The following is a 22,575-nucleotide window of genomic DNA, read 5'->3' as shown; positions in this document are numbered from 1 at the left end:
AAATTCAGCTGGTTCCAGCTGAACCAGCCCAATTTTGATCAATCTATGGCCGGCTTTAGATGACCCTGTCTACAGGGTAACTACCCTACACCCTATTTTTTCTTAGCTATACAGTTCTGCTTCATTAAAAAGGCAGACACTGTAATTCCTCCATTTCTGACCTTTAGAAGCTGAACTATCACTTGGGATGGTGTAGTCAAGTGGTTGGCCACAGGAACCATATCGCAAGTGTCAGACCCTGGACTGTGCACTAGCTGTTCTCTAAGGGCCCCTTCACACCACATTTAGTGCAGTGTGTGCTTTTTTTTTTTTTCTTTTTTCTTTTTTCTTTTTTTTTCTTCTGCATCAAAAATGCATGGAAAGTAGATTATATGAGTTCTAATGGCATTGTTCAGTGCGTTAAAGTGCTTTTCTGTTCCTAAAAAATGTACGACATGCTGCTTTTTCTCTATCGTTCATTGACGGACACAGCAGCTCTTCTTGACCTTAGGGTTATATCGCCCCTTTAGGAGAGGACTAGACAGTGTTTAAAAACAACAACACTTGCACAGTACCGCCCAGGGGGCAGTCCTACTGGCTATAACCCCTCACACTGCATCTAGCAGCTCAGATTTTTTCTGCCTAGTGTAGAAGGACCTGGGACCATTGGTCCTGGGAATTTTTTTCTTTTTTCTGCACTTTTGATTCCTGTGATCTACAATCAACAGCCAGACTGGACGAAAGGCTGTATAATATGGATCCTTGTAGTCTCCTCAGCTTGGCCATCGAGCGTGAGCAGGCCCTAGCTACTCGCTGGGTCAGCCACGACATGCCCAGTCTAATCCTGGGGTGGCCGGTGAGCTATATGCTCCAGAGCACACATATAACCAGACTACTGCTGTCTCTGTCACAATGTGCCATGGCCGGCAGCCACCCCGTACTGATCGGGTGATGGGTCTGTCTGTCCAATGTGTCCAGCAGTCCCTGCTGGAGGGGTAAGTATGGTTACACCTGTCTCGGCAGGATGGAGCAACTGGGCATTCCCTGGAAGGTTGACATGGGGGTCTCTCACTCTCCCTTTCTTCTCTCCCTGTCCCTTCCCTCCATCCCATGTTTTTGCTGAGGTGGCCGGCAGCCATTTTCTAGTAGCCTCAGGTAGTTTTGCCTCTAGCGCTGGGTGCTTGTTTCCTACTAGAACAGTGCACTTTCCACATACACATCTGGTGGATAACACAGTGGAGAGCGGACAGCAGCAACACAGTACCTGGATCAGAGTGATGAGTCCTGCGGTGGGCCCCTCAGTCTGTGGCAGCTAGGAGGGTGGACTTTGTGTGACTTATCTTAGGTCCCTAAGTTGTGACAGGCGAGTGTGGGTCTGCATGGCGTCAGAAGCTGGTGCTTCTTCCCCAGACATCCTGGCTATTGCAACTGGTTCCCCCGCTCCTCTGGTGCCTATGGACGCTCTGTCGGTGGTCCTGGAGGCCTTTATTGCCAGTGTGGAAGTAGCGTGCGGGTGCAAGGGGGGTAAAAAAAGCCCCCTCTCCCCACCATCTTCTGGGGAAAGCTCTGATTCCGAATCTGGCCCTGCTATGACAGACCGCTTCTGTTCTGATGTATCAGAGGATGCGGACCAGGACAGTGAGGATGACTCCGTGTCCGGGTCAGCGCAGGAAAAGGTGCTTGTAGGAGCATTTATTACAGCTGTGGGGGATAACCTAAAAATGGAGGATATGGCGGGGGCATCAGAAAGAGGTGTAGGTCCCTTTTGGGTCCCTCAAGCCGTCCCGCATGGCTAAGGTGTTTCCTTACCCAACTTATCAAAATAAGTTTATTTACAAGGAGTGGGGAAAACCGCAGCGGGCCTTTTCAGTCCCAAAACGCATTGGGGTTGCATTGCCCCTTTGAGGAGAGTCTTCTGAGGAAACCCCCCCCCCCCAGTATCCAGGTTAAATAAGGTAACCGCGATTATGTTGGAAGGGACTCCTGCTTTCAAGCACCCCGCCGACAGAAGGGCCGAAGCGGTTGTCTGGGTTATGTTTACCATGTTTGGGTCAGCATTGCGGCCAGTGTTGGCAGCAGCCCTGGTGTTGCAGACTCTTACTGAATGGTCTAAATTGTTGCACCCTGAATTGGAGAAGCAACAGACTCTCCCCCAGTCTGCGTGGAGCTGGCGGGTCAGTTGAGCCTCAGTATCAGCAGTAGTGCTACTTTGCCTGATTTGGCTGAAATGCTGGTCTGCGGACCAGGCATCTAAGAAAGCACTGGCAGACTGGCTATTTGGAGCCTCGCGCTATTTTTCGTCCGCCTAGTTCGGCAGGTAAGCACTCCCAGTCCGACAAGGTACCTGCTGAGGGACAAACAATAATAGAATGCATTAAGGTGAAAAAACCTTTACCTTTACAACCCCTTTAATTTTGCACTGGGTAGATCCCTTGTCCTTGCACAGTAGTGAGTCTGTGCATGAATGCTTATTAAGGTTATGGAGTTGAGCTGTCACTCTGCCTAAATCTTGGCAGTCCCCATATGTTGAAACATTTAATAATTTGCTTTCTCCAAAATGCGGACTTCTCTCTTTTCTAATTGTAAAGCTTTAGCAGTGTTGGAATTTCAGTTAATAATTGTTAATGGCACTTTGAAAGCCTAGTATGTAATTATTTTATGGAATGAGTTGTTAAGGTTTTTGCTTTTCTTCTTCCAGGTAAAAGCAAAGAAGCTGAAATTAAGCGAATCAACAAGGAACTGGCAAATATACGGTCTAAATTTAAGGGTATGTAACAGTTTAAATGTTTTCTGAGTCTTTTTCATGAAGGCGAACACCCTTTTTCAGTATAATAAATGAGTAGGGCTAAACCAGTGTTTGCAGTGCATTTCCAGAGCCAAAATGCTGGTATGCACTTATGTGGCCCCACGGAAGCCAGCCCATTTCATTTTGGCCACATGTGCTTGGGGTTAAGCTTGGTGTGTGTGTGTGTTTTATTGTGGTTGTTTTGTTTTTTGTTTTTTTTTTTTTTTTTTTTTTTTTTTCATGCTTTGTAAAGTGTTTGGTTAATTGTGCATATTTTCCAGTACGCTTTTATTTTTGACAGTCAGACATGTTAAACACAGTGGGCTACAGTTTCCACAGCTTACTGCAAAAAAATTTTTTCTTTTTCTTTTTTTTTTTTTTTTTGGAAGGAGTTTGTCTCTAAAATGCGTACAAGTTGCCATATTGTCTTTTTTTTTTTTTTTTTTTTATCAGTTGTAAGCCGTATTGTGAGCAGGAGCTTGGTGATCTGCGGTTCCTCCCTCTTCCTTCTTTCCTGCAATTGTATGCACTGTTTGATCATCCCTGACAAGAAAACAGAAGTCTTATTTCCTGACCATATCTACATTTACATTTGTTTTGTGTGATCTTTATATCATAGGCGTATATGGGAATAAAAAATAGAATCCCCCCCTCCTGTCTGTATATTAACCCATAGGTTTGGCCTCTTAAACGGCAATTCCTTATTGTCTGGTAAAACTTAGGACCACAGTCCCATAAAAAAAAAAACACTGACTATGTCGGGTGATAAGGACACACTTGGGAATTCATAAAAAACATCTATGACACTGGCAATCTTTCATGCCTCTGCGCAACAAATGTCGGGACATTAATTTATCGGAAACATGGTGGGGGAAAAGCAGTAAGGTCATTGTCCATAACACGGCCAGCTCACGCTGCATGCAGTTCAGTGTGCTTTTTTTTTTTTTTCTGCATCAAAAACACTTAGAAAGTAGGTTATATGGTTTTCGATGGCATAGTTCACATCAGTGCTTGCAGTTCCATTGTGTTCCAGAAAAAAAGCAAAAGTTCAGTGGAGAGCGGTCTGAACGCCACTCTCTGCTGATGTTACTGGAATCAGTAGAGGTAGCACGTCATCCCGACTTGGGAAGTCTGGATCCATCAGGTGCCTGGGCTGATGGCAGTCTCGGCATCGGTCTGATGCTTCCACCTAGGTAAGTATGAATAGGCAAAAAAAACATACTTCTCTTTTAAAATTAAGAAAAAAAAAAGGTGTAAAAATCCACTGGACTGCACCAAAACTGCACTGGAAAAGCATCTGTAACTCATCCGGACTGCATTTCTATTGTGTGAAATGGCCCTCAGTGCATGTTCAGCTCCAGTAGCACAATGTCAAGGTTTGTAAGACTCTGTTGGCTGTGCAACCAACAACATCAAAGCAACCAGTGATTCATTACCAGCCAAGAGATTCCTATCAGTACCCAAATATGGCTTTGACGATATTTGGGTAAATGGTCAGAAAGCATCCCCACCCCTTTTTGTTTTACGTTCCAGTGTGGGTCAGGAACAGCCAGTAAGTAAATGTGGGCGGGAATGAGTCATCGGTTGTTAGGAAGCCGATGGTTCCTGTGTCCTGGTAACCACAAGCTCTGTGTATGAAGCTGTTACCACGATGACTATGTTCCAGCAAAAAATGTGCCGCTCTGGGCACCAGCATCCCTCTGTACACCCACTCTGAGCTGTTCCTAATTACTGCCAGTTTGCTTATCTATGAACAGTGGTAATTCTTTTATCTGTTGCAACCATAGCAGCAAATTCCTAGTTGGAAAAGAACAACTAACTATACATATGGTGCATGTGTTGAATACTGTGCTAACACTGTTGTAATGCTTTTCTGAATTGGAGGCCATGCCTCCAATTAGAAAGGGGCCACACCTCTAAAAAAGAACCATAATTGTTTTATTGAATTCATAAGCTAATATACCATAAGCTAATTTTGATTTCATATGTGAAGATGTCAGGTCTTCTGACCGGAACATTCAATGCAACGGGCTCCGGCACTGTCGGACCTATGAATTAGGGATTCTGTTATACTTCAGGTCATTGCAGCCCCAAGTTACAAATAGCTGGTTCTCAGCTCATCACAACCTCTTTATTCATGATGTAACTGACTGCAAATGAGACTTAAGTTTTCACATTACAAAATAATAATGATCTTTGAATGCTGCTCTTGCAAACAGAATTAATAGGAGAGCTCAATGGAAAGGTGTTAATGAGTGCGTGAGTCTTGAATTTACGGGTGTAGGCCGTGCATGCTGTTCAGGAGGAGCTTTAGTATGGGATTACCAAGCTGATTATTTGTAGAGCGTGGGTGTTTTGAGAATTGCACCCTTTTAATTGCATTCTTCAACAGATATAATAACTATTTTTAAGGTAGAATAAATTGAACCTACAAATTCATGTGTATGAGAGATTTAAGCATAAGCAGAGAGGATTTTTGCAAATGCAGTAATCAAGTTAAGGGGAAAAGTGCTAACAAAAATATTTGGCATATTGCATTTTAGAAAATATTAGATGTGATGGCTGCATTTATTTCTTGATTTTTAGGCTTTTTTTTATTTTATTTTTTTACCTTGTGATCCGTTTAGTCTGTTACTTTTCATCTTCCTGTAACAGACCAAGCTGTCCAGCAAAAGTGGCAATTGGCATTGAGGCAAACCATGTTGACAATGCTGCTATCCAAAGAGGTCTCTGTTGCTTCTCACACTTAAAGTATCACTAAATGCAAATTTTTGGGGTTTTGGATAGAGTAGAGTGATTAGAATGCCTGTCTGGTTTTTATTGCTGTCTGTGTCCCTGTTTGTTAGACTCACCCTATTTGTCCTGTTTACCATTATCACTGAGAGTTGAAGTAAAGGAAAACGCCCAAATTGGGTTGTCACCAGAACAGGATTAAAGTGGAAATCTTCCAAAGTGACACAGGTGTGCAGAGTGGCACAGATGTCTATGGATTTTTCTAGTAGCAGAGACAGATGTGAAGTCCAGGCCAAGCAGCAGGAAGCTGACGGTGGACCACAGCGGAGCAGCTAAGTTGGGTAGTGGCAGGTCAGTAGTAGGCTGGAACAAGTTGGCACTGGCAGCAGCGGGCTGGCGTGGAGTATGCACTTGATGGGTAGCAGACAGATGCTTGTAGCGAAAGAGCAGCAGCAGATAGGACAGTAGCGAAGTCAGACAAGCTGGGTCAGATGCTGGTAATTGTATCAGGTAGCGTAGACAGGAGCATAGTCGGGATACAGGCCAGAGTCTGTAATAGATCGGCGTTGCAGAAGAAGTCAGGAGACACATTGGGATTGGTGCAGGCAGAGTTCAAGTAATGGTCAAAATTAGCTGGGTCAGTAACTGGAATCGGATGTAAAATAACAAAACGCAGGTTACACAGGAATTCTGTGGCTGAGATGGCACTGGGGCCAAGCACATGCACATTTCTTAAGTGCAGAGTGAAGGGCGGTGAATTGGTCTGCAACTACACACAGAAAACTGCCCAGAGAGGCCATCTTGGTTACAAGCATGCCTTTCCTGACATTGTGTGAATCCCAAATGTGTCCAGACATGGTTCAAAATATTTTACCAGTTTGTTTATACCACCCAGTAAGTATCAAATTAATCTTCTTCCTGGCTGTGGCATCAGGCAAAGAAATGTAATGAGACTGAGTAATGGGCTTTCTCTTTGACTTCATGGTCTCTCTATACGTCCTTGGTAACTTTTATTTTTCACAAATGCAGGCACTTTGACTTTAAACTCGAAGAAATGCTAGAAAAGTAAGGCACCTGGGTATACAACAATACATCCAGTGTCAGTCATGTACAGCATAATTGCACTACCACACTATGAGCCAGTGAGACCCTGCTATGACTGTTCTTACATTTATAGGTTAAGCTGGGCAAAAGATATGACATCTTAATTGGCCAAATTGATTTACGAATGGTGCCAAGACTCAAGTGCACAAGAGACCAGTGCCTTGAACAGTGAAAAGTAAGAAAAACAAGGAGAAGAGTTAGGAAGGTAGAGAAGAAGTCCTTTCTAACTTTTAAAGTGCTTCACTAGTACCATGGGAGATCTGTCCTTGCAAGCTTGGAACGTTTAAAGTGGAGACACTTTCTGTTTAACAGCCTATTTTCTTGTGCAAAAGATTTTTTTTTCCAAGGCTTCATGTCTGTTCCCATTTTTTTTCTTTCTTTTGAATTAGGAGATAAAGCCCTGGATGGCTACAGTAAGAAGAAATATGTTTGTAAACTGCTCTTCATCTTCTTGCTTGGCCATGACATCGATTTTGGACACATGGAAGCAGTCAACTTGCTGAGCTCAAACAAATACACAGAAAAGCAGATTGTAAGTAGCAATACAAGTGCTCTTGTCAACATTCTCCTGAGAATCTATTTAAAAAAATTTTTTTGTAATACAGGGAAATTTTCCCTATCTCGCCCACTGTGGGCTGTCTGCAACATAAAGAATGTATAATGTATCAAGGTGTTAGAACTAGGTTTAGTGGAGTTACTTCATCACAGCCATCAATCCGATTTCAAACCTCACTGGAGAGCTTTTAAATATTGTTGATGCACGAAGCCAATGAAGAAAAACAAACCTGTAACCCATCAGACATGTGAGGGCTTTGTGAAATCTGGCTGCAGTAGGTTACATAGAACTTGGTGTAAGTACATTGAGTGGACTTTGACTTTACCACAGCTGTAGTGCTTGCTCAGCATTAGTATCTCACTAGTTGTCTTTACTTGACATTGCTCTGTAAAGTAAGCCTTTTCGTTCCAGAAATACATGAATGTCTTACTTTTTTTTTTTTTTTTCTCACTGCTTCCCACCAGGCCTGTAGACAAATAACTGCCATGTGGGAACTCTGTTATTCTGGGTGCATTCCATATGATGTCCTCCCAGGATCACTCCTTACACACGCCCCACGGGCAACACTGTAGTTCAATCTGTCACCCGCTGTGGATGTGACAGATTAGTGTACTGGGCTGCTGCCGGTACCATTTGATCGCTGCGACCAATCACAGCCGTTCACATGTAAATTTTACAGAATGGATTGCTTTCATTCATTGTGTACTACTGTGTTCTCTTTAATTGGTCACAGTGATCACATGGTACAGACAATGCCAATCACAGTCCATCTCTACCATGTTATCACAATAGTACACAATGAATGGATTTCATTTTGAAAAAGATGGTCGTTTGTTATAAACGATCATAGTGTGTAGTAAGTAAGTAAAAAAAAATGTAAAAAAATATTGATCATCACCCCAGAGTACTACAGTGTTGCTATGGTAACGCTGTGCTTCTCTGGTCACAGTATGTTAAAAAAAAAAAAAAAAAAAAAAAAAAAAAGGGGGGGGGGATGGTATATTTAGAAAAATATATATATTTTTTTTTAAACATATACATTTTCTCCCTACGTCTTTCAGGACAGCACCTGGAGAGAGCGCAGCTCCACCCACTTTCCCAGGAAACACTGCAGTCAGTTTTCTTTAAAGACCGGATGCTTCCACCATGGCCCCAGTTGTAGTGTTTCCTGGCAGCGCTGCAGGGAACCAGGGGTGTGCTGCGCTCTCTCCAGGTGGTGAGAGTAGGAGGATTACCGGCATTAGGCGTATTTTTTCCTCTCAGGACCAGCCCAGCTTCCTCCTTTACGTGTGGTGGATGCTCCGGTGTCCCCTCCTCTTCATACCCGGCGAGGGTCAGGCTGCCGGGAGGTTTTCGCTCCTCATAGACCGGAGGCATAGGCTTGGAGGCTTGGTTTGTTTTGTATTTCACGCCTCCTTCCCCAAAGCCCCATGCCTTCCGGGTCCCGTGGATGAGTGCGTCATTACGGCTGAGGGTGGAACTTCCGGTGGCGCGATGCGGCTTCCGGTTCCGGCCGTTGAAACGCAGGAGGAGGGGGCGGTTCTTTCCCGGCTGACATCATTTCCGCGGCAAGCGACCCGGGAAAATTTAAATAGATGTGCGGAACGCCGCCCAGACCTCGCCCTATGGAGGAGGAACAGACGGCCGTGGCGGGAGCAGGAGCCACCCAAGTCAGCCAGCCTCAGGTAGGCAGAGACAGTGGTCTCTGTTCATTACTGTAGGGGCATAGTAATGTTTTCTCCCTTCCTGGATCTTGGGCATTTTTTCTAGGGAAGCCTGCAGCAATCTTCCCGTTTGATGTATCAGGAAGATACCTATCTTTTTATTTTGGTGAATCTGTGGGGGGATTTACTGGTGGTGGTGTGAAAACAGGAGTTAAAGGGATAGCTCCTCTGTTTTTTTTCTGCCTTGATAGTATGCTGTGGTGTTTAATGGAATGTTATTTTTGGTGTATTTCAGAAAGCTAAAGAAAAGACCAAACATTCCTCCCCTCCTATTAAAAAGAAATGTCCGTCTTGTAGAAACGTTCTTAAAGAGTCTTGGACCAAGGTGTTATGCAGATCCTGCATAGCAGACTTGGTTAAAGAGGAAACTACTCCTGCTGCGCCTGCGACTCAGCAAGGGGAGTTATTGAACTCCTTCCAGAAGGAACTGGCACACACTTTTGAAAAGTTCCGTTCCTATCTGGACAGACGCCCAGCTGCAAATGGCAGCACATTACCCCGCTCTCTCTCTCTTCCGTTACTGCATCCAGAACGGGCAGTATCACAGAGGATGAAGAGCCAAGTGTTTCTTCAGGTTCTGGGGAAGAATCGGATGAAGTGAAAGAAACTTCTTCCTCTTTTTCTGGTTATAAATTATCCCTGGAGGAAGTGGATGATCTTTTGAAGGTTATCCACACCACCCTCAACATCTCAAAGGATAAAGCCCAGCTATCATTACACGATAAAATGTTTCAGGGCATGGGCGAGGTGAAACACAGGGTTTTTCCCGTACACAAGTTTGTTGGAAACAATAAAAAGGGAGTGGAAGGACCCAGAGAGGGCCTCTTTCTTTTCCAGATCCCTCAAACTGAGATTTCCGTTTGATGAAGATAGCTCTCAAGTATGGAACAAGAAACCAAAACTTGATGCAGCTTTCTCTCAGGTCTCAAGAAACACAGACCTCGCGTTTGAGGACATGGGTATCCTGAAGGATGCCATGGACAAGAGGGCAGACTCCTTATTAAAGAAGGCATGGGATTCTACCTTGGCGAACTTAAAGCCAGCTATGGCCTCAACGGTGGTGGCCATAAATCTGGAGCATTGGCTGGAACAGCTAAAAGCCCATATAGAGGCAGGAACGCCACATAAGGACCTGCTGGATACGCTGCCTGTACTACTTAAGGCAGTAGGGTACATGGCAGGCGCCCAAGCTGAATCAGTGAAAATGTCAGCCAGATCCTCAGCATTGGTAAATTCAGCTCGTAGAGCTTTATGGGTTAAAACGTGGTCTGGGGATTCGGCCTCTAAGGCCAAATTATGTGGTTTGCCCTTTGAGGGGGACTTGGTCTTTGGGCCTAATCTTGAGGCCATACTAGATAGAACGGCTGATAAGAAAAAAGCCTTCCCAGTAAAGAAGGTGATCTCTCAAAGCAGTAAAAATTTTCGTACTTTTCGAAAGACCCCAGACTCAAAGGATTCGGGCTACAAAAGGCCTTGGAGGTCTCAGAGAGGCAGGGGTAAGTCGGGGGTCCTTTTCTGCCCCCTACCCCTAATACTAAAAGCCAATGACTGTCCTCCAATTGTGGGAGCAAGGCTGCAGTCCTTCTTCCCACAATGGGAGTTGATAACGACCAGTCCATACATCCTCAACACGATTTTGGAGGGTTATAGATTGGAGTTCTCTCAGACCCTACACGCTCGTTTTTATGTCACTCAGGCCCCCCGAGATCTAGAGAAGGCTATGGCCATGACTTCAATCCTTCAGGAGTTGGTTCAACGGAGGGTGGTTGTGAAGGTTCCCCCCAAAGAAGAGGGACAGGGTTGCTATCCCCACGTTTTTCTGATAAAAAAAAGCCTTCAGGAAAATTCAGATTGATTTTAAACCTGAAGATACTAAACAGAGCAATCGGGTACAAAAAATTCAAGATGGACACCATTTTTTCAGTGAGGGGTCTCTTGACCCCAAGCTGTTTTATGGCGTCCATAGATCTGAGGGATGCATATCTCCACGTACCTATAGCCCTAGTATCACAGAAATATCTAAGGTTTGCGGTCAGGATGGGAAGCTCAACTCTGCACCTTCAGTTCCAGTTCAGAGTTCTTCCTTTCGGGCTATCCTCCTCCCCGAGGATATTTACAAAAATTGTAGCAGAAGCTCTAGCCCCCATCAGACTAAAGGGCATATCGATTGTCCCTTATTTAGAAGACCTAATATTTGCCAAGACAAGGGAACTATTAGAGGAGGACCTAGCGGGGACAAAGAGTCACTTAGAAAGTCTTGGCTGGATAATAAACATGGAGAAATCAAATATGATCCCGTCTCAGTCAACAAAATTCCTCGAATATACCATCAATTCCGTACAGGAGAGGTTTTTTCTCCTGGAGGAAAAGATAGAGAAGGTGCAAGATGCCGTGAGAAGGGTCCAGACAAACCTACCAATTTCTATAAGGTCAGCTATGTCAGTACTGGGTCTCCTCACTGCATCAATTCCAGCAGTGGGATGGGCATGGCTTCATGCAAGGGATCTCCAGCAGGCAATTTTAAAAAATTGGTCCTATGGGGAGTCCCTGGAAAAGTAGATCAGAATGCCTCCTCGAGTTCAGAGGAAGCTCTGGTGGTGGAGGAACCGCTCAAACCTGGACAGGGGCCTGCTCTCGTGTTTCCCCATGGGGACAAGGCTGACAACGGATGCGAGTTCCTGGGGTTGTGGCGCCCACCTGGAAGGCCAAATGGCTCAGGGAAATTGGTCAAACAGGGAGGCCAGGAGATCATCCAATTGGAGGGAGCTAAGAGCTATTCTCCTAGGACTATGGGCCTTCGAGAGACTGGTACGAGGGCAGCATGGCCAGGTGTTATCGGACAATGCGACAGCAGTGGCCTATATAACAAAGCAAGGAGGCACGAGGAGCAGGGCGCTGCTTTCCTCGGCCCTTCAGATCCTGTCCTGGGCGGAAAGCAACTTAGGGTCCCTAACAGCGGTGCACCTAAAAGGAGATCTGAATTCAGTGGCAGACTTTCTGAGCAGAGAAAGGATACTGGAATCAGAGTGGAGCCTAAACGCGGAGGTATTCCCCCCCCCCCCCCCCCCCACAGGGGTAGTGGCCCATTCAACAAGGGCAGTAGCAACGTCCTGGGCGGAAAGAGCAGGGGCTTCTCCAGGTCAGATTTGTAAAGCGGCCACATGGACAAGTTTATCCACCTTCACCCGCCACTACGGATTGGACTTGCTATCAGCAGCAGAGCAATCGTTTGGCAGAAAGGTTTTGCAGGCGGTGGTCCCACCCTAGAGTAAGTACCCTCTTATCTCCAGGTGCTGTCCTGAAAGACGTAGGGAGAAAAAACCTAGTTAGACTTACCGGTAACGGTATTTCTACGAGTCTTTCAGGACAGCGCCGATGACCCGCCCTAATTGTATTGTAAAACGTGGTGTTATTTGCTATGTTCTGCTTATCTATTTTTCAGCATGGCTGGAGGTACTCTTTGAACAACTGAGGCCATGGTGGAAGCATCCGGTCTTTAAAGAAAACTGACTGCAGTGTTTGCTGGGAAAGTGGGTGGAGCTGCGCTCTCTCCAGGTGCTGTCCTGAAAGACTCGTAGAAATACCGTTACCGGTAAGCCTAACTAGGGATCCCCCAACCCCCCCCCCGCTTTTTTTTTTTTTTTTTTTTTACATACTGTGACCAGAGAAGTACAGCGTCACCATAGCAACACTGTAGTACTCTGGGGGTGATGATCAAGTTTTTTTTTTTTTTTTTTTTTTTTTTTAATTTCTTCATTTTCCAAAGATTTTACAACTCACCACGTCTCTATCTTGGATGGTCTTCTTTCCAAAAAGGGGTCATTTGGGGGATATTTGTCCTGGCAATAATATATACTGATTTGGGTTGTGGTGTGTTTTTTTTTTTTATTTTTTTTTATTTTTATTTTTTTTTAACCAAAGAAATGTAATAGAATAAGTTTTGGCGGCCTACATTTATGAACAAAGAGATTTGCAAAATTTTATAAACTAAGAAAATGTATTTTATTTTTTTCATTTATTTAGCAAAACATAATCCGGTGGTGATTAAATACCAAAAGAAAGCTCTGTGTGAAAAAATTATAAAAATGTCATATGTATACAGTGTCGCATTACTGCACAATTGTTTAAAGTGGGGCGGCGCTAAAATCCAAAAATTCGACTGGACACGAAGGGGGTGAAAATGTTGTGTATTGAGATGGCTAATATGTTTGTGTTTGTTTTTTTTTTTTTTTGTTTTTTTTGGACAGAAACATCATTCCCTGTCTCTATTTCCCCCCGCCCCCCCCCCAACCCCAGCTTGTTTTTTTTTTCCCCTGACCACCTAACTGTTAAACTGGGTTGTCCTCAATTTGCATACTTGCCTGCCCAGTGAATCCCATTTTGTCCTACTGTGATCCACTGCTCAGGTGCCGCATTTTGGGGCATGTACTACCATCTTCTCCTCTGAAATCATAAGCTCAACTTTCTCTTCTGGGCTGTTGCAGCCCGCCCCCGTGATGCACGCCAGGCTGCCCATTGACCATTGTGAGACCCTGTTCCTGCAGCGTCCCGGGAAATGTGACAAGTCCATCTTGCCTAGGCTAGAATAGGGTGGGGGGGAAAGACATATGTATTTAAAAACAAATAAAATAAAAATGAAAACGAAAGTGTTTTTATATTGCAGAGGATGGGGTTGTAGGGAGCAGAACTTCCTTTCCTTAGTAAAAGTTATTTTTAAATGTTTGCCTATAGCACAAACAAAATCTTATAAATAAATACTAGGAGCATAAGAAATTATTTGTGGTACTGCCAGTGACTTTTCTAATGAATTTTGTTTCCTCTCTGTTCTAGGGCTACCTTTTTATCTCTGTTCTGGTGAATTCCAACAGTGAACTAATCCGCCTTATTAATAATGCAATCAAGAACGACCTGGCCAGCCGCAACCCCACTTTCATGTGCCTGGCATTGCATTGCATCGCCAATGTTGGCAGCAGAGAAATGGCAGAAGCTTTTGCATCAGAGATCCCCAGAATCCTTGTTGCTGGGTAATTGCTTTCTAAAACATAGGTGGGAGGCTTGCCAAATGCCAGCTGAAAGTGGAAATCAGGCCGGTGGTGCCTTGGGTTTAAAGGAATGGCCTGAAATGAATTATTCATGTGGGCCAATTTGAGAGTGAAAGATTCTGAGTGGACATAATCAGTGTGGCAATATTTAATTGCAGGCAGGAGATGGTGTCTGCAAAACTGCAGGTTCTGTAGTGTTGTTGCCCTTCTATTGTTAACTGCAGAAACGTTTCTTCTGCGTGTTTTTAGCAGATATGCTGGTGTTCCCCTTTTGGATGCATGATATCGGCCATTCTGCTGAGAGTAACTTCTGCAATCCTCCTAACCCATTTTCTTGTCATGTCCTTTTAATAGTGACACAATGGACAGCGTAAAGCAAAGTGCAGCTCTTTGCTTGTTAAGACTCTACAAGACCTCACCAGACCTTGTGCCCATGGGTGAATGGACATCACGGGTGGTCCACCTCCTTAATGATCAACACATGGTACGTGCTTTAGATTTGTCTGGAGGTAATTCTTTGGTATTTTAGTTAAGTACTATAATAAGGCAAATGTTGGATTTCCTGCTTTATTTTACATTTTTCACTATACAGACTCCCATTCCATCACATATTTAAAAAAAAAAGTATTATTCCCTATTACGAGACAGTGGATAGAGTCAAACATATCAATTTATTTGTACCCCAAACGACCAGGCCAAAATATCTGAAACTGTATGCAGTTTGGAATAAATGGCTCTACTACATGTTATATTTTATATTGCAAACCAGTGATTCTGGATTTGCAGTTGGCTGTTTTGAATGTAAAGCAATGATTTGCACATTCTCTTGAAATGGTGAATATTTCTCTTTTTTTCTTTCGTTCATTGACTGACACAGCACCTTTAATCTTGACCTTTAGGCCGGGTTCACACCGCTGCGATGCGGGAACGCCGCGAATCCGCGGCGTTTTCCCGCATTGCATTACTCCCGCCGGCAGTTCACACTGCCCTATGCGGACGGCTGGGAGTGTCAATAATATGTTAATGACACCCCCAGATCCGTCCGCATATCGCAGTGCGATCTGCCGACTCGCACAGGAATCGGATCGCATGGTGTGAACCCCCATGCGATCAGATTCTGTTGCGGACCAAAAAAAGGGTCCCGTGCGAGTTTGCTGCGGGACCGATGCGAATTCAGCCATACTATCTGTATGGCTGAACTCGCATCGCTACGGAGATCGGTTGTGATTTGCGGTGCGAATCACATCCGGATCTCCCCCCGCAGCAGTGTGAACCCAGCCTTAGGGTTATATCGCCACCTTTAGGAGAGGAGTAGGCAGAACACCCAAAAACGGCAAAGCTGTACAGTACCTCCAAGGGGTCAGTCCTAATGGCTATAACCCCTCGCTCTGCTACCAGCAGCTCATTTTTTATTTTTTCCTGCCTAGTCTACGAGAAGGACCTGGCTCCCTGTGGGGACCAATGGTCCTTGGAATTTTTTATTTTTCTGCTGTTTTAATTCCTGTGATTTACAATCAATAGCCGGTGGGGTGACAGGCAGGATAATATAGATCCTGGTAGTCTCCCCAGCCTGGCCCTTGAGCGTGTGCAGACCCTAGCTACGTGCTGGGTCGGCCACGACATGCCACGTCTGGTCCAGGGGTGGCAGGTGAGCTATATGCTCTGGGGCACACATACGACCGGGCTACTGCTGTTCGTGTCAGTGTGCCATGGCCGACAGCCACCTCTTACTGCTCAGGTGATGGGTCTGTCTGTGGAATGCGTCCAGCAGTCACTGCAGGAGGGGTAAGTATGGTTCCACCTGTCTTGGCAGGCTGGAGCAGCTGGGCACTCCCTGGGAGGTCGACTAGGGGGTCTCTCACTCTCCCTTTTCTTCTCCTCGCTTTCCCTGCCCTCCTCCCCATGCTGTGGGCTGCTGTTTGACTGGACACATGGGGGTGCACGCACCTGGCCGCGGGTCCTGGGGGGAGGGGTCCTGGCAGGGGGCTGCACTGGGTGTTGGGGGTCCGCTCGTCCTCTTCCCTGTTTCTTGGCCATGATGGGGTGTTTGCTGTGTGAGACATGTGGGGAGGCTGTCACACGCTCTGCAGCTATTTTCCTGGGGATGTGGCCATTTTTTTGTAGCCACAGCCAGTTTTTTGCCTTTCAGCCATTTTCTAGTAGTTCAGTGGCCATTTTCTTGGCGCCTCAGGTAGTTTTGCCTCTAGGGTGCTTGTTTCCTTCTAGAGCAGCGCACTTTCCACACAGACACCTGGTGGATGACACAGGGGAGGGATTATCAAGGAGCGACAAGGAGCTTGGCTGCAGCGCTGAAGGTCGCTCATATACTACAGTGAGCGGAGCGTACTGGCTCTGTCAGCCGTATACATTCCAGGCTCAGAAAACTGGCAGGCGGACTACCTCAGTCAGTTGCTGGACCAGGGGGAAAGGTCGCTGCATCCGGAAGTATTTCAGCTCATTTGCCTGAGGTGGGGCACGCCGAATGTGGATCTCTTGGCCTCTCGGCTCAATCGGAAGGTACAGAGGTTTGTGGCCAGGACAAGGGATCCCCGGTTGGACGCGTTGGTGGCTCCATGGAGGCGTTTTCGGCTGATTTATGCCTCCGCGGAAGGGCACAGAAGTCCTTTTCTCAGATTTATCATCGTATGTGGAAGGCTTACATCTCCATGTTTGAGGAGATGGGGGTGGCATCCACGTACATATTTAGTTTCCAGGATCCTGCGGTTTTTGCAGCGAGGAGTGGATCAGAAACTTTCATTAAGGGGCAGATATCCGCTTTGGCTGTGTCCCCCCAAACCCCCCCCCCTTTTTTGTTTTTTTGTTTTTTTCATTGACCTTTGGCGACTCCTTCATTGGTGATTACCTTTTGTTCAGGAGGTTCGACATGTGGCCCCCTCCAGTTCGACCACCGCTGCCTGGGATTTGAAATTTGAATTTGGTGCTTCAGAAACTGCTGTTTTGAAAAGGGAGATCCTCTTATTGACACTAGTCTTTCTAGTGGCCATTACATCTGCAAGGTGGGTTTCTGAGTTGGTGGCCTTGTCGTGCAAGTCTCCCTGCTTGATCCTCCATAAGGATAAGGCGGTGCTGCGCCTGCAACCTTCGTTTTTTCCAAATGTTGTTTCGACCTTCCATCTAAATGAGAACATTGTGCTTCCATCCTTATGTCCTCGCCTGACTCCTCCCAAAGAGGTTGCTTTGCATTCTTTGGAGGTGGCCCGGACTCCGTGGGTGTATCTGTCTGCTACAGCTCCTTTTCGGAGGTCGGACTCGCTGTTTGTATCGGCTGGTCCAAAGAAGGGCCTGGCGGTCTCGTCGGCCATGATTTCTAGGTGAATCAGACAGATTGTGGTTCAGGCTTATGCCATAAGGGGGCGGGCGCCCCCCTTTTCTATCACGGCACATTCTACCAGGGCAATTGGTGCCTCTTGGACTTTCCCACATCAAGTGTCCGTTTTCCCATGTGTGTAAGCGGCGACCTGTTCGTCGGTTCACACTTTCCCTTATTTGTACAAGGTTAATGTGAGCACATCTTCGGATGCATGCTTCAGCTGCAAGGTTTTGCAGGCGGCTGTTTTAACCACTTAAACCTCAGACCATTTTCCAGCTAAAGGACCGACTGACAATTGCGTGGTCGTGCGACGTGGCTCCGAAACAAAATTGATGCCCTTTTTTACCACAAATAGTTTTCTTTTGGTGGTATTTGATCACCCCTGCGGTTTTTATTATTTGCGCTATAAACAAACAAAAAAAAAGAGCGACAATTTTGAAGAAAACTAATTATTTTTTCAGTTTTGCTATAATATCCCCCAAAAATATATAATTTGGTAAAAAAAAATCACAATAAGTGCTTGGTTTGCGCAAAAGTTATAGCGTCTACAAAATAGGGGACAGTTTTATGGCATTTTTCTAAATTTTTTTTTTTTAGCTAGTAATGGTGGCGATCAGCGATTTTTATTATGACTGCGACATTATGGTGGACAAGTCGGACAATTTTGACACATTTTTGGGACCATTGGCATTAATATTAGGGCTGCAACTAACGATTATTTTCATAATAGATTAGTTGGTCAATTATTGTTTTAATTAATCGATTAATCGGTTAATAACCTTAAAAAAAAAAAAAAAAGTGGGTAAAATTGACGTTCATTTTCAACCACATTGACGGGAAAATTTGGAAATAGAAAACTTCTTGCTCAAAGGAATTTTCAGGCAGTGGATGTGGTTTTTGTTCAGAAATTAAGTGAAAATTTCAAACAAAATTCTTTCATTCAGCGAATGTACAAAGATTTTTCATCTGAATATTCTCACCTGAAAATTGATCCTTGAGGCCAGCATAAGGCGCGGTACACACCTATGCAGTTTTTGCTTTTGATCTGTTTCTGCAGTGCTTTTTTGCTGTGCGTTTTGATTTTTGCGCACGTGATTTTACTGCAATTTGCGTTTTTTGCAAAAATTTGGGCTGATTAAAAAACACAAATTGCTGCAAAAATGCAATACATTCTTTTCTGCAGCTTCTCCATTGAAGTATATTGAACCAAAAAAGCACTATTTTGTGTTAAAAGTCCCTGACCCTTTCCAAATATGCAGGAAACCATGTAAATGAACTGTAGTGCATTTCTGCAAAAAGCACCAATAAACCATATAGATGTGAACCAGGCCTAAGACGTTTAGTAACATAATGGGGTTAAAGAAAAAAAAACTAAAATTAGCCCTTTTATAGTACAAAAAAGCAGATAATCACTACTGGAAGGGGTTACATTTTTTTACTGTAGAACAGTGAAAGTAATATTTACAGTAGTGATTATATTTTTGTACTATACAGGGCTCATTTTATTTTTTATTTTTTTAACCCCATTATGTTACTGGCCGATTAATCGATCATGAAAATGGTAATCGATTAATTTCATAATCGATTAGTTGTCGATTAATCGATTAGTTGTTTCAGCCCTAATTAATATAGCAATCAGTGCAATTTAAAAATGCACTGATTACTGTAAAAATGTCAATGGCAGTGAAGGGGTTAACAGCTAGGGGGCAATGTAGGGGTTAAGTGTGTGTTTTTTATTTTATTTTTTATTTTTTTAACTGTAGGGGGCGTGGCTTGGCGTCTGACGTCACTGTTTTGTCCCTATAACATGGAACAGAGGATCAGTGACAGCCTCAGTAGGAAGTACGAGGAGAGGTTTGTTTACACTTACCTCTCCTCGTTCTTCAGCTCTGTGACCCGTTCGCGGGACGCTGGCGTCGATCAGGTCTGCTGGTCCCGCGGCCACGGTCACGGAGCTCAGGACCGGGTCGCGAGTGCGCCGCCGGTGGTGAGCTCGCGACCCACGGCTGGGCACTTACAGGGCAACGTACCTGTACGTGCTTGTGCCCAGCTGTGCCATTCTGCCAACATACATTGGCGTGAGGCGGTCCTTAATCGGTTAAGCTTGCAAATCCTCTGTTGAGGACTTCTGTTTTCTTTCTGTTCCCACCACTCGTTTTTTGACACTGCTTGGGGATGTCCCTAAGGTCAAGATGAAAGGTGCTGTCTCCGTCAATGAGCGAAAGAGAAAATAGGATTTTTGTTCTCACTGTAAAATCCTTTTCTCTGAAGTTCATTGACGGACACAGCACCCACCCCTCCAATTTATGTTTGTACTGCTTTTTGACAAACTGAGCTGCTGGTAGCAGAGTGAGGGGTTATAGCCAGTAGGAACGCCCCCTGGGCAGTACTGTACAGCTTTGCTGTTTGTGTGTGTGTGCTGCCTAGTCCTCTTCTAAAGGTGGCGATATAACCCTAAGGTCAAGATTAAAGGTGCTGTGTCTGTTGATGAACTTCAGAGAAAAGGATTTTACGGTGAGTACAAATATCTTGGAATGTACAGTATGATGGAATGAGATGTTAATTCCTTCTGTTTTTATAAAGGCTTTACTGTATTGCGCACTTGCTGTGTTAGACTAAAACAATATAAATGGTACAGTGCATGCTTGTGCAGGCTACATTCTGTAGGTAGTCCCTTCTTTTCAATGGGCTGCCCTATTTGCATAAACATGGTTGGAAGAAGTCTTGGGTCCTTTTCAAAATCCCACTGTAGGAAATTTTGGATATCCATGCTGTTTTGCAGGTGCCAAAACGTTGGCATTTTGCCAATATGTTTGCACCCTCGTGCATCTAAGCAGCAACATGTTTCAGGATCGCACAATGGTGTGAAGTCCACGCATTTGAAAACGCAGCACGTTTGTGTTGCAGCTGCCCTGTGGGTGCATTTTGGGAAAGTGGGGCCAGGGAAAATGTAATATAATTGTTTCTGTTTAACCTCTCAACCCTTAGAGCAAGTTCACACTATGTGCAGTGACCTGCGTTAATCTGCACAGACCAAGGCAAGCTCACTGCAAGGCTGCATAGTTTTGTTGTGGTGTTTTTTTTATTTTCTGGGAGGGTTTACAAACACCATCGTACCTTTCTTGCCATGCATGCAATATTGCCTAAAGAACGTTTTTAGATTTGTCCTGAGAAAAATGTATAGTACTTTATCAACATCCATAGTCATTTTTTTACTTTTTATATATTTTTTTTATTTCTAGTTTTGAATTGGGTAGAAAAGGGGTTATGGCCCCTGTCAGTTTATCCTTTGCTGTCTATGTTGCCATTGGGGACATTTTCCTTCACTTCCTGGCCTGGAGACACAGCAGGAATTGAGATAAGATCTTTAAAAAATTGACAGTTGTCACTGAAGCAGGTGGAAGACATCCTAAATTCTTGTTTTGTCTTGTATGGCAGCTCTAGAATTATACATAAGCTCCTATTTTTTGCTGCCAATTTTCACCAGGACTAATACAGGTTTAACTACATCTGTGACACAGCAGTAACAACTCAACAGGGGTTCTATCTAGACTCTTTTTATCAAAAATCTGAAAAAATAAAAAACATTGGCTATATCTGCACTTTAAAGTGGTAGAGATACTGTTGAACGAGGAGGATTTCGATTTTGTGGGAATTTCAGAGACCTTGTTCAGCATCTCTCATGATTGGCTGGCAAACATTCAAGGGTATTCCCTTTATCGCAGGGATAGAGAGGGTAAAAAAGGGGGAGAAGTATGCCTATATATCAAGAATAATGTACAAGTGAATGTGAGCGGTCGCATCAATAAGAGAGCTAGGGAGGAGGTGAAATCCTTATGGGCAGAGCTCCAAAGGGATGAAGCTAAGGGGAAAATTACTGGGAGTATTCTTTAGGCCCCCTAACCTGAGGGAAGAGGGGGAGATGGACATCCTATCACAATTTGGATTAGCAGCAAGGATGGGAAGTGTTATCATAATGGGGGATTTTAATCATCCAGACATAGACTGGGCAGACGGAACCACCCATTCATCTAAAGCCCCGTACACACGAGAGGACTTATGTCCGACAGACTTCCGAAGGAGTCCTGCCGGAGTTCCGACAGAGTTCTGACGGACTTTTCGACTGAGCGGACTTGGCCACACACAATCACACCAAACTCCGACGGATTCGAACGTGATGACGTACGACTGTACTCGAATAAGGAAGTTCATAGCCAGTAGCCAATAGCTGCCCTAGCGTCGGTTTTAGTCCGTCGGAATAGCATACACACGAGCGAATTTTTCGAAGTGACCGGGTCCGGCGGAAAAATTTGAAGCATGTTCCATTTTCTAAAGTCCGTCAGACTTTTGCGAATCAAGTCAGTTGCAGCCCACACACGATCGAATAGTCTGACGAAATCATTCCGTCGTACTTTGGATGTCAAAGTCCGCTCGTGTGTACGGGGCTTAAGGCTTGCCAGTTCCTAAATGTCTTGCAAGACAATTTCATGGGTCAGTTGGTAGACGCACAGACTAGAAACAAGGTGTTGCTAGATCTACTGATTACCAACAATACAGACCTAATCACGGAGGTGGAAATGTGGGGCAATTTAGGAAACAATGATCACAGGTCAATTGGCTTCAGTATAAATCGCACAAATAGGAAACACAAGGGGAACACAAAGGCGCTGAATTTCAAAAGAGCCAACTTCCCTAATCTACGAACCTTGCTAGAAGATATAAATTGGGATAAAATCTTAGAAACACAGAACACTGAGAAGAGATGGGTTTGCTTTAAGAGCATATTAAGGGCATTAGCCAGTGCGTCCCATTAGGAAATTTAAGAGTGAACAAAAGTCCTGGATGGCTTAACACCAATGTAAAAATGCATATAAAAGCAAAGGAGAAGGCATTCAAAAAATACAAGGCTGAGGGATCATCATCAGCATTCAGACTTTACAAAAAAATATTTTGTTGTATTATTTTTAAACAACCTGGACTATGGGGTAAACAGTTCATTTCCTGTATTTTCGGACAACTCTAAGCAGGGCAATAACTAATTCTAATCTCTGCAGGATGTGGAAACCTTGCAAGAAGATCTGAACAAATTAATGGGGTGGGAAACTACATGGCAAATGAGGTTTAATGTAGAAAAATTTAAAATAATGCATTTGGGTGGCAAAAATATTAGGACTGTTACTGATTAAAATTTTCCTGTTCTATTTAATCAAATTTTTTTTTTGTATTTTTTGTATTTATCGATTGACTAATTTTGATTAATTATAACGCACATACAGATCCAACTACTTTTAGCTGGTCTCCTTGCATTGCAACTCTGCATT

At 44.4% G+C, this 22,575-nt stretch overlaps 1 protein-coding gene across 3 annotated transcripts in view; it reads left to right on the top strand.

Moving 5' to 3' along the window:
* LOC143933938 (AP-2 complex subunit alpha-1) overlaps nucleotides 1–22,575 on the top strand; it is a 149,501-nt gene that overhangs the window by 48,680 nt on the left and 78,246 nt on the right. For all 3 annotated transcript variants that reach the window (XM_077457114.1, XM_077457113.1, XM_077457115.1), the window contains exons 2-5: nucleotides 2,678–2,746; nucleotides 6,991–7,133; nucleotides 13,712–13,905; nucleotides 14,278–14,407. In XM_077457114.1, coding sequence (XP_077313240.1) covers nucleotides 2,678–2,746; nucleotides 6,991–7,133; nucleotides 13,712–13,905; nucleotides 14,278–14,407 — 536 coding nt within the window. The remainder of the gene's footprint in view (nucleotides 1–2,677; nucleotides 2,747–6,990; nucleotides 7,134–13,711; nucleotides 13,906–14,277; nucleotides 14,408–22,575) is intronic.

This window comes from Lithobates pipiens, unplaced genomic scaffold, assembly GCF_037356315.1.
Source record: "Lithobates pipiens isolate NorthernLeopardFrog02 unplaced genomic scaffold, aLitPip1_a1.2 Scaffold_27, whole genome shotgun sequence".
Taxonomy (NCBI): Eukaryota; Metazoa; Chordata; class Amphibia; order Anura; family Ranidae; genus Lithobates; species Lithobates pipiens.
This window is presented reverse-complemented; position numbering and strand designations above follow the sequence as displayed.